We start from the raw sequence: 12910 nt of genomic DNA on the forward strand, positions 1-12910 counted from the left end.
ATATCTAGTTGGTGGTACCACCTAGTACACGGAAAAGCCAGCATTTAACCCATGATAGTCTGACTCCCAAACCAGTGTTCTGTTTCAATTTCATCTCTTCTCCCACTATATTGTGTTGCCCCCTAGGAGAGAATGCTGCTTCCAAGGCTGAGGTCCCAGAGCTTACACAGTCTTTTCTTTTTCGTCCATTCACGTTTCAACTCGAATGATATCTCCTCAGAGAGCCCTTCCCCAAGTACCTCGCTAAACATCCCAGTTACACCCTGCTCATTACTTTATTAAAGAAAGTTGATTCAGTATCCTTTGAGATGTTTATCCCTTCCTGAAGTTGTTACATGTTCCCTGTCACCTGACTGGATGTAAGTCCCTTGCAGGCCGGGCTCTGCATGTCTTGTTTTCTGTTACATCCCTAGCACTAAGAAGAGTACCTAGCACACACTGTTGCTCAATAAATGCTTGTTGGCTGAGTTACCTGCTGCCTCAGCAACGGTCTCAAAGATGTGCTGATGCTCAGAATGGGTAGTGGATTCTATATAGGACTTTATATTGTTTAGAAGGCCATAGCTAATTGAATAACCTTTCTATATGCACACTGCAAAGTATCTGTAATTTCTTTAAGAAATTTCAAGGAAAAAACCAGAATAACATGTATGAAGCTTACTGCTCCTTTCTGAGCCTGTACTAAATTTCGCCTTCATCAGCCTTCAAAGTCACGTTAGAATCAAGATAGAAAGGTAGCTCAGGACTTCCCTGGTGGCGCAGTGGATAAGAATCTGCCTGCCAATGCAGGGGACACAGGTTCGAACCCTGGTCCAGGAAGATCCCACATGCTGCGGAGCAACTAAGCCCTTGAGCCACAACTACTGAGCCTGTGCTCTAGAGCCACGAACCACAGCTATTGAGACCACGTGCCACAACTACTGAAGCCCGCATGCCTAGAGCCCGTACTCCGCAACAAGAGAAGCCACCGCAATGAGAAGCCCGCGCACCGCAATGAAGAGTTGCCCCCCCTCACCACAACTAGAGAAAGCCTGCACGCAGCAACAAAGGCCCAAACGCAGCCAAAAACAACAACAAAAAAAGGTAGCTCATTGTTGAAGAGACAGTTTCCTTTAATGGTAGATCATAAATTGACTCAAATTCTACTGAGTTTCAGACAAATACTTATGGTTATGAAACAAATCATAAATAAAAGTAAGCACTGAATATTCAGGAGCGAAGTTATTGGCTGACTGTGATACTTAGGTGCCGTCCAGCGTGTGTTGGTTTTTACATCAGTTCCTTGCCTCACACATCATGTGACTAAGATCTTGCAATGTATTCAAAAGTGATTTTTCCAGTGCATTTTAATGTGAGATTAACAGATCTATGAAAAATGGTGAAATGATTGTGGAGAAATTGAATTTAAAAATTAGTGGTTCTACTCTGAGCCATTATTTTCAAGCAAAAGTGCAATTCAGGTGACCCTGAGCAATCGGGGGTGTAAAGTTACCAGGGTTCCTACAAAACACTGTATATTCTAAACACATAGGCATGGTTCAAAAATAAGAGATATGGAAAGGTATAAAGTGAAAAGTTTTGCTCCCACCCTACTCCCCCTCCAGCCTCTTACAATTAACCACCTATGTATCTTTTCTCACTTTTTTTTTTTTTTTTGTGGTACACGGGCCTCTCACTGTTGGGGTCTCTCCCATTGCGGAGCACAGGCTCCAGAGGTGCAGGCTCAGTGGCCATGGCTCACGGGCCTAGCCGCTCCGCGGCATGTGGAATCTTCCCAGACCGGGGCACGAACCTGTGTCCTCTGCATCAGCAGGTGGACTCTCAACCACTGCGCCACCAGGGAAGCCCTACTAGAGCCATCTTACAGAAAAAACAGAACAAACCTTTTGGCCAATCCAATAGTTCCCTGTGCTATACAGTAGGACCTTGTTGTTTATTTTATATATAGTAGTTGGTATTTGCTAATCCTAAACTCCTAATTTATCCCTCTCCCACCCCCTTTCCCCTTTGGTAACCATAAGTTTGTTTGCTGTGTCTGTGAGTCTGTTTCCGTAAATAAGTTCATTTGTGTCACATTTTAGATTTCACATATAAGTGATATCATATGGTATTTGTCTTTCTCTTTCTGGCTTACTTCACTTAGTATGGTAATCTCTAGTTGCATCATGTTGCTGCAAATGTGGCATTATTTTGTTCTTTTTTATGGCTGAGCAGTATTTCATTGTATATATGTATTACCTCTTCCTTATCCATTCATCTGTCGATGAAGATTGTTTCCATGTCTTGGCTATTGTGAATAGTGCTGCTGTGAAAGTAGGGGTGCATGTATCTTTTTGAATTATAGTTTTGTCTGGATATATGCCCAGGAGTGGGATTGCTGGAACATATGGTAATTCTGTTTTAGTTTTCTGAGGAACCTCCACACTGTTTTCCACAGTGGCTGCACCAACTTACATTCCCACCAAAAGTGTAGGAGGGTTCCCTTTTCTCCACACTCTCTCTAGCATTTGCTATTTGTAGACTTTTTAGTGATGGCCATTCTGACCAGGGTGAGGTGGTACCTCACTGCAGTTTTTTTTTTTTTTTGCAGTACGTGGGCCTCTCACTGCTGTGGCCTCTCCCGTTGCGGAGCACAGGCTCCGGATGCGCAGGCTCAGCAGCCATGGCTCACGGGCCCAGCCACTCCGCAGCATGTGGGATCTTCCCGGACCGGGGCACGAACCCGTGTCCCCTACATCGGCAGGTGGACTCTCAACCACTGGGCCACCAGGGAAGCCCCTGTATACACTTTTATACAACTTTAGCTTCTCTTTTAGTAATAATAAATCCTGATAGGTTGTCCATCCATAATGGTTCATGAAGAACATCTCTTTTTTTTTAATAGCTACAGTGTACTCTGTTATATGAATATACTATAATTTATTACACATTTCCCAAATGATAGACATCTGGGTACTTTCTAATCTTTTGCTATTAGAAATGAGGACAAAATAAATGATTTTGTTCAAGGGTTATTTCAAAACTGCACACATATAACTAGGATACATTCCTGGGAGTGGAAGATGTTGGGTCAATTTAAAAAATAATAATTACTAACATGTATATAGTGCTCGCTATAAGCCAGGCATTGATTTAAGCACTCTCCATATATTAACTCATTTAATCTTCTTAATAATCCTTTGAGGAAGGTACTAGTATTATCTCCATTTTAAAGATGAGGTTACTGAGGCACAGAGAGGTTAAGCAACCTGCCCAAGGTCAGATGGCTAGCAGGTGTCAGTGTCAACCAACCTGGCTTGAAAGCCTATACCCTTGGCCATTATGCTTTGCTTTCTCAAGGAGTGTATGTAGTATTTGTATTTTAAGTAGATATTAACAAATTGTCCCCCATACTAGTTAATCCAATTTATTCTCTCATCAGCTTGACTATACTTTTTTGCCCAGAGGTAAACTGGGCAAAAATTGGGAATTTTGTTGGTTTAATTATAGATGAAAATGGAATCCCAATGTAGTATTAATTTGGATTTCTCTTATAATGACCAAAGTTGGATATCTTTTCGTATGTTTAATAGCCATATGTATTAACTTTTCTGTGAATTATCTATTCATATCTTTTGTGAATTTTTATATTGGGATATTGGTCTTTTTCTTATTGATTTCTAGGAGCTCTTTATATATTAGAGCTATTAGTGTTTTGGCTGTGATATGAATTAGAAATATTTTTTCTAGTTCTTTATATTTTGGCTTTCTTATGCCTTTTTTCTTGCAGAAGCTTTTGATATTTATGTATAGTTGACCCTCAAACAAAGTGGGGGTTAGGGGCACTGACCCTCCACGCAGTTGAAAATCTATGTATAACTTTACAGTCAGCCCTCCATATCTGTAGTTCTGTATTTGTGAATTCAACCAACTAAAGATCGTGTAGTACTGTAGTATGTATTTTTTAAATAATCCACAAATAAGTGGACCTGTACAGATCAAACCCATGTTACCCAAGGGTCAACTGTAGTCAAATCTATCAGTCTTTTGTAGATTTTGGACCTCAAATCGGGTCCTACCTTTATCAAATCACAATATCAGATCATATATTCTCACACTAATTTGGTTCTATTTCTAGACTTTCTATTCTGTTCTTCTATTTTTCTGTCTGTTTATGCATTAAATATTACCCTACTATTTAATTACTGAGGCTTAAAATATACTCTGTTATCTAGTGGGGCTAGATTTTCTCATGACTCTTAATTTCCAGAGCTTGCTTTATCATTCTTTTTTTTTTTAATTTATTTTATTTATTTTTGGCTGCATTGGGTCTTCATTTCTGCACGTGGGCTTTCTCTAGTTGCAGCGAGCGGGGGTTATTCTTCCTTGTGGTGTGCGGGTTTCTCATTGCAGTGGCTTCTCGTTGTAGAGCACGGGCTCTAGGCAAGCGGGCTTCAGTAGTTGTGGCATGTGGGCTCAGCAGTTGTGGCATGCGGGCTCAGTAGTTGTGGCATGCAGGCTCAGTAGTTGTGACTCATGGGCTCTAGAGCCCAGGCTTAGTAGTTGTGGCATATGGACTTAGTTGCTCCGCAGCATGTGGGATCTTCCCGGACCAGGGCTCGAACCCATGTCCCCTGCATTAGCAGGCAGATTCTTAACCACTGCGCCACCAGGGAAATCCCTGCTTTATGATTCTTGCCTGTTTTTTTTAATGTGAACTTTTCAAGTTTTATTTTTTTTTAAAGGTTCACATTTTTTACCGGGATGTTGTGAACTTCTTAGACTTTCAAATCTTCCCAAATACAATACACTGCTTAAGACCCTGTCTGATTCAACTGGGCATGGAGGCTTGCAACAAAATGATATATTAAAAAGCTGGGTTTTCTTGGCCATGTAATGGTAATTGACATTTATTCATTTATTGAACAACAGAGGTCATTTATCCTTTCAGTATTTCTAGTTTTAAGGTATTTGTCATCTCTTTCAAAGAAATGAGTCGGGGAAAACAGACTTTCAAATATGAAAACCTTCCAGGTGGATGCTGCCTAATATAAAACAGCCTCCAAACCTGCCACCCCAACTTCTTACCTCCCACCCCCCAAATCAACACAATAATCCGATCCGCCATTGCAAACATCAAGGGTCAATGGGTACTGACTGTCACAGTTGTTACTGTAGGTTTCTGAAAAACCCTTTATGTTTTTTCTGTGTGGTCCAAGCACCAACAGCCTTGGCATCACCTGGGAGCTTGATAGAAATGCAGACTCTTGAGTCTCACCCCAGATTTACTGGATCAAAATCTGTATTTTAACGAGATCCTCAGGGCGTTCATGAGTATCTTAAAGTTTGAGGGAAAAAAGGATCAGTGGTTCTTAAAGTGTTGGCCTGGTAGCAGAAGTGGCGTCCCCTGGAACCATGTAGAAAATTCAAATCCCTGGGCCCTACCCTACCCCTACTGAATCAGAAATCCTTGGGTTAGGTCCAGGAACATGCCCTCCCGATGATTCTGATGTTTGAGAATCACTGCTCTAGATCAGTCTTAATGAAACACGAGGAATACCTGGGGAGGTTTGACAGCTCCCCATGCTTACAGTGTACCCCAGATGACTTAAATTAGAGTTTCAGGGCTGCAGGCCAAGGAACCAGTATTCTTTTCATTTTCCAGGTGATTCCAATGTGAAGCCAAGGACAAAAGCCACTGCTCTAGTCTGGAGCAATGCTTCTCAAAGCTGGCTTCATGTTAGAACCACTTGAGGATCTTTAAAAAAAAAGATCGGGATCTCACCCAGCTATGTAAACTGGTCTGGGTAGAGCTGAGAATCACTTTGGGTTTTTTTCTCTGATGAATCTAATATCCAGCCAGAATTTCAAACCACTGCTCTAGAAATACCGTTTCTCCCACATAAACTTCAAATCACAGTAAAGAGAAGGAGATGGTAAATAGTTTGGAGGTGACGGAAGACAGATGCGTTGCATTTCCCATGTACTTACTGAGCCCTTACAATGTGTTAGGCTAATTACCATGAAGACTAAAAATAAATACAATGCATAGTTCTTGCCCATCAGGGGACGTATAATCTGCACTGATAGAAAAACCTGCACATACTGCATATATAAATAATGATTTGAAAGGAACACATTCCACGCTACTGACTATAATTCAATAAACAAGTTATACCTATCATTCTATCATTGTAAGGTCAAACTAATTGGTATTCTTTTTTAAAAGAATAGAAGTAGAATGAAGGAAATATAGGTTGGAAAATGGTGAAGAAACAATTTTGAATATAATTAGCAATCAGCCCTTAAACATTTGAACCTGGAGAAAGTGGTGGACAAGGTCAATGGCCACTTCAAAGAATAATTCACAAGCTTAAAGACTGGGCAAGCCTAAAATGCTTTAAAGTTTCCTCCTTGGCATAATGAGAAGAAAATTATGCTATGGAATCACTGGCAACACACCATGATATTGTTTGTAAATTAAGTTATAACTATGAAGAAAAATTAGCAATTACAAAATCAATTAAAGAGTTTATAGTAAATCTTTTTTCACTTTTATTATTAGAGATATAACTAATTTTTTTGGCCTCACTATTTGCCTCTTCTCTTTTGAGAACACATTTAAAAATAAAGGAAAAATATTGTCCTAGTCTAGGAGAAATTATTGGCTATAAACAGTTTTCACAGAATTTATATTTTAAAATGAGCAACCAAGCAAAATTCAAAATTTCACAGAAGTTTTATGGAAAAGTACATTAACAACTAAAACTGAGTCAAAAATGTAAAAAATTCTGTTTGAAGTCAGCTAAGTATTCATTTTGATAATCAACTAAATATACACACCCATTCCTTTGTTTTATTATTAGTTACAAAGGCAAGGATGTGACATAATCTTTTAAGACCATATAAGGAGTTTCTCAATTAAGAAGAAAAAATCACAAATGTTCACCCACCTCATCCTTCTTGTTCTATCAGGAAATACTTACAGGTTAGAACAGGTGAGAGTACTCTACACAGCATCAGTTTGAATTTGGGAGAGGTCTAAGGGCATGCCTATTTAATGTAATAACCTCTCCTTCATATTTGAAAATGATCCCGCATTAGTGGGTGATGAATTTCAAGTTGTCTCCTCAATAAGGGTGCTGGATGCACTGATCCAGCCAGTTTTCCCATGTTCACGAACATATCAACTAGGAAGTGGGCAGATGTGATCTTTATGTGCACCCATGAAATAGAACTAAGTTTACTGGCTCCAACAGGCTTTTTTTTTTTTTTTTTCTGTTTTTTGGCCGTGCCGCACAGCATGCAGGATCTTAGTTCCCCCACCAGGGATCGAACCTGTGCCCCCTGCAGTGGAAGCGGGGTGTCTTAACCACTGGACCACCAGGGAAGTCCTCCAACAGGTTTTTTTTGTTTTGTTTTGTTTTGTTTTTGAGGTTTTTTTTTTGCGGTAGGCGGGCCTCTTACTGTTGTGGCCTTTCCCGTTGAGGAGCACAGGCTCCGGACGCGCAGGCTCAGCGGCCATGGCTCACGGGCCCAGCCACTCCGCGGCATGTGGGAACTTCCCAGACCGGGGCACGAACCCGTGTCCCCTGAATCGGCAGGCGGACTCTCAACCACTGTGCCACCAGGGAAGCTCCCTTCCAACAGGTTTTGAATCCATCATCTGGGATAGAATATACCCTCAAAACGATCAGATGAGAAAGGGATGGCACTTATTATTATTCCAATTTTATAGATGGGGAGACTAAAGTTTGTAATGGTATCACATCATTTGCACAGGATAAAAGACGGTACAGTGATCATCAATGGAAAGATAATAGAAAGATAATAGGATCGACTGGAAAATAAAAGAAAAATACTCATGTTGTATCCTGCCCTCCTTGCACCACCACCCAATATGTACACAGAATCTAAGTTGAGAATCACTCCTGCAAGTGAGCTGCTGTTATTGATATGAGTGTGTCATTGCACCTCCAATGTACTGGAGGAACTTAATAGGTGCCTTAGTGCCTTAGTGGGAACAAAGGCAACCAACATAGGGGATCAAACTCTCAGCCCTGTATTTTATCTAATGGAGCATACAGTTAAAAAGAAAATTCTACGGTTCCTTGAATAGAAACATTTTGAATATAATAATTGAATTACAGCACTGTAAGCCATTGACGGCTTTTATTTTGCTCTTAAGACTTTGTGGGATAATTCCCTTGATTCTTCAAAGAGGGGCAAGGGACACGGAGTTCATTTTACTCAGCCAGGTGGTTACAATGACGTCACCATCCCAGAGGAAGTGATACCTGGCCATTTCAAACAAAGGCAAATTCCAGTCTAGTGCTCAGAAGGGATTTTTAGGTGGCTGCTACATACCTGTTCTGGGTGAGTTTCCCGCCTTTTTTTATTGTGAAGTTGAAGATAAGAGTCCGTTTTCGGAGTGCGTAATCCCAAAGTCAGTTTGTTTTTTTCCACAAAATACTGTTTGGACTTCCTTCGCCGAGGGCCGTGTGATCCCGGCAGGAATACCTCACTCTGTGAACTTGAACTCTTCAAGTACTGAGAGAGGTTGCTGGACTTCTCCTCCGGGTCACTGCTGCTCAGCACTGAAAATGGCCCGCTGCGATGGGCACCATGCTCGTAGTTTGGACTTAAAAATTCACTCCCAGGTAAGGAGGCTGTGCTCGGTGGGCTCTTCTGTTCACCTTTCCCCCCTGAGAGTTCCATCGAAGTTTCCTTGGAAGGGTAAAGTGGATTCAAAGTCAGATTTTCTGCAGAGCTGTCCACAGACTCTGGCAGTGCTTCCACAGCCAACAACTTCCCTTCCTCTTTTTTCCTCTTCCAATTTGGGTCATAGCGCAGGTCTGAGTATTTGTCTTCTATGGGTTGTTGACTGCCCAAAGCAGAAAAGAAATGTCAAGTCCTTTATCCAAACAGATTTACTCGTTCTCTTTAGCTGATCATCTTATTCAAAATCAATCTCCATCTTTCTCCTACAATTTTCCTTTTACTATCTACATGGGAAAGACACATCCCAGGCTCAAATTAGACCTACACACTACACATAAGGGCAAAAAGTCATAATTATCTAAGTTCATTGAAATATGGAATAAAAATGGGGGATGGGGACTTCCTTGGTGGTGCAGTGGTTATGAATCTGCCTGCCAATGCAGGGGACACGGGTTCGAGTCCTGGTCCGGGAAGATCCCACGTGCTGCAGAGCAACTAAGCCCGTGCACCACAACTACTGAGCCTGTGCTCTAGAGCCCGCGAGCCATGACTACTGAGCCCGCATGCCTAAAGCCCATGCCCCGCAACATGAGAAGCCCGTGCACCCTAATGAAGAGTAACCCCCACTGGCTGCAACTAGACAAAGCCTGTGCACAGCAACAAAGATCCAACGCAGCCAAAAATAAATAAATAAATAAATTTATTTTTAAAATTTTAAAAAATCAAGTGTACAATTCAGTGATTTTAAAAAGATGGGGGATGGTTAATTTATATATGCTGGAAAACAAATGTCTATAATGTTAAACCAGTAAATGGCCTTGATGCAAAGAATGCTGTTACTTAAGACACACCATAAGTTGAATAAGTACCAAGCTGCTGAAGATAAAATGGATTTCACACTTAGCTAGTGATCTACACATTTAGCTGTTTATCTGGGAAGGGAAATTCGACTGTTGCCTGAACAATGACTCAGTCTGAGCCATTCGTGGGAGGAAAGCAAGACTTATCCCAACTGAATACCTACATAGGTTCATCCTCCTGTATCAGTGATTTTTACTTGTGACTTCATTTCGTCTTTGTAGATTTTATCAAATGTGCTACAGAAAGATCCCTAACTTTTGGAATCAGATGGTGCCTCTGAAAGCTCTCAGTTTGTACTCTCTTGGTCAAGTCTATGTACACAAAACTCAGTAGACAGGTCAGTGTGAGCTTTAAGCTGTAGACAGCCCTATCTGAATAAAAGGTTAAGCACAGGGTCCAGCCCGAGGGGAGTGAACTGGTCTGTAATCAGTACATATGACTCCAAATAAAGTCCTCCCTTTTCTCTATGACGATCTCAATTTGCAAAGTACCTCCTAGTCTTAACCAAAAAAGAAAAAAAAAAAATGCTGGTAATATGGCATATTTAATGGCTGCTTTGATCTTCAAAAGCTAAATGGGAGAGATTTTCCTTCCTTGGTACAGTAGATGCAATCCTCTAATCAAAAAGAAAATGTAAATCATCTGGGCTTTTTATGCTATTTGATATTCCCGTTTATAGAGGACATAATTTTATGCTGGGTAAACAAACTAATGGTGCCCCTAATGTTAATTTCGTCTTCTTAATGTGGACCTAGAGTTCTTTGATTTGATGTAAAGCAAAAACTAGAGCAGAAAGCCCCAACTCCTATGTCTTGCTTAATTGTCACTTTGAATTTTTAGTGTCTTTTTTTTTTTTTTGGCTGCGCTGCGAGGCTTGCGGGATGGGATCTTAGTTCCCCGACTGGGGATTGAACCCGGGCTACGGCAGTGAAAGCGCTGAGTCCTAACCGCTGGACTGCCAGGGAATTCCCCTTGTCACTTTGAATTTTTAGTTTGCATATTAAGACAGAAGACTTCTTGGGATAGGCTTCTCTTCCTTTTCCACCAAGGGAAGAAAAATGATATTCTCCTCCAGCAAAGTGCCTGAATGGAGATGGTCCACGTTTGTCAGGAAATTGACATCAAACCGTGCAACTCCCCGCTCCCGAAACTCCACAGGGCTGCCTGCCTCTGAGGCTTTGAGGAGGTTTCTCCATGTGATGTCCCCTCATGCGAACTTACAGGAGTTTTGGGCCCTGCCTTTCACTTGGCTCCAAGGGTCACTGGGCATGTAGTGTCCCAGGGGCAGGGAGGGGGCCAGCAGGGCATAATCTAGATTTGGGACTGGACAGACCTGGGCTTAAGTTCTGGGTTTGCCACTACCTATCTGTGCATCAGCTGGCAAATCACGTCACCTCCGAGCTGGTTTCTGTCATCTGTAAGTAGGGATCAATTATATTTGTTCTGTTTATTTCTCAAGGTTGCATAAAATCAAAATGAGACAATATAGCTTACTTCATGTTCTGTATTTGTGCTTATTTCACTTCTCACTATGGCAACCGCATCTTCTCACCTGGTTAAGGTCCTGGGCAGTAGGGACAGAGGGTTATCCTTCCTTCCCTAACCTCTACCCTGCGCTATGGGCAGAAGAGGCAACAAGTGATGCTTCCATCAATAACTGGGCATTAGATATTTATTTTATTTTATTTTTATTTAGATATTAAAAAAAACCAACAACAGTAAATTAGAATCTAAACATGCAGAAAAACTTCCTGCATTGGACCAAATCAGTGAATGATTTTAGGGCTTATCTTGTGCTGCATTAAGTATAAGGTTCAGCAGTGGTTGTTTAGATGGGGAAGAAAAGATGAAAGTACATCTTCAAGTAAATAAAGATATAAAGATTTTTTGAAATGAAGGAACATGCCATTTCCCATATCTATGATATATTGAAAGGAAAAAGTGAGCCTAACTCTCCTCGTTCATTCATTCACTTGATTCGACAGAATTTAACTTTCCTCATGCATTTGCTCGTTCACTGATTCTGTATTTATTGAGCACATACTAAGTTAGGGGGATACAGTGGTGAGCCCACAGCCTAGTGGGGGATACAGACCAGGAAATGAGCTATTTGTGATTAGAGTGATGAGTGGCCATCAGGGCTCAGGAGGGACATCCAATCCCATCTTGGGGGAAAGGGCAGCTTTCTGAAGGAAGTGATGGCTTAGCTGAGACCGAAGGCTAAGAAGGGCAGGAAGTGTAAGCCAGGCTGAGGAAACAACACGTAAAAAGGAATGGAGGGGAGAGAGAACATGGGACTTTCAAAGAACAAATTCTATGTGGATAAAAGGGAAGGTGGGAGGATTAGAACTCAGGGTTAAGCAGAGGTGAAATCTTGAAGGGCTTTGTAAACTCTGTGAAGGGTTTGGCTTAACTACATTAACCTGAGAGTTTGGATTTATTTAATTAAGTAAAAATCATTTAATTAGCAAAGATGTTATAGTAAGACAAATACTTTTGGATAGGCAAAGTGATGTTTTTGGAAAGGATTATGTACAGAGGCCATATGGTTTTTGGGGGCAAAGTTTTAGAACAGGTAGCCCTGTCCTCTGCACTATTTAGAGCAGGGGTTGGCAACCTTTAAAAGTAACACACGTTATTGGAGCCCACTGTCTTGCTGCTTTGCTGGGTGGGTTGTAGAGTGCTGGCTTTGGGAAGATAGCACATAGCACACACTACTTACTACGTGCTGATCTAGGGAAAGCTTACAGCGAATCTCTAGTTTTCTCCTTATGGCAACCCTATGGGGAGGTGCTATTATTATGCCCATTTAATAGATGAAGAAACAGGCTTCTGTCACTTTTCCAAGGTCACAGAGCTAATACGTGGTGCAGCCAGGATACAGACCCTGGCAGTTGGCCCTGGGATCTGGCTCCTGTCCAGTAACTCGCCCTGTATCACACAGCCAATCCCAGAGGTGGTGGTGAAGCAGGTGTTGTTGCAGGGCCTGCCTTAGGGGAGTTAGTGAATCGGTCGGTCGGTCAGTTGGCCAGTCAACAAATATGTACTGAGTGGCTCCCCAAGTCCTAGGCACTGGAGGTGAGCGGTGAGTGAAACAGAAACAGGCGGATGGACTGGCTGCTGAGTGAGGAAGACAGGCGGACGGATCTTATGCACCAACAGTACAGAAGTACAGAATGTTATGGGCATTTAAACTAGGAGGACAGACCTTGTTTATCAATGAAAATATGTTGACCTCTTATTTCCAGATCCAATTGCTAGATGATATCTCAAGGTTCATTCCAACTCTCTTGTTCTGTGATCCTATGATGAACTCACAAGAGTCGATAAGCGAGGAATGCCCACGCTT

The 12910-nt window shown here is 41.6% G+C and overlaps 1 protein-coding gene across 3 annotated transcripts in view; it reads right to left on the bottom strand.

Moving 5' to 3' along the window:
• Window positions 1–12910, bottom strand: part of JHY (junctional cadherin complex regulator) — a 64497-nt gene that overhangs the window by 41157 nt on the left and 10430 nt on the right. For all 3 annotated transcript variants that reach the window (XM_027081989.1, XM_027081988.1, XM_027081987.1), the window contains exon 2: window positions 8347–8863. In XM_027081989.1, the coding sequence (XP_026937790.1) occupies window positions 8347–8863 (517 nt within the window). The remainder of the gene's footprint in view (window positions 1–8346; window positions 8864–12910) is intronic.

The sequence above is a fragment of the Aethalodelphis obliquidens genome, unplaced genomic scaffold (genome assembly GCF_003676395.1).
Source record: "Aethalodelphis obliquidens isolate GAN/ISIS:26980383/991018 unplaced genomic scaffold, ASM367639v1 scaffold46, whole genome shotgun sequence".
Taxonomy (NCBI): Eukaryota; Metazoa; Chordata; class Mammalia; order Artiodactyla; family Delphinidae; genus Aethalodelphis; species Aethalodelphis obliquidens.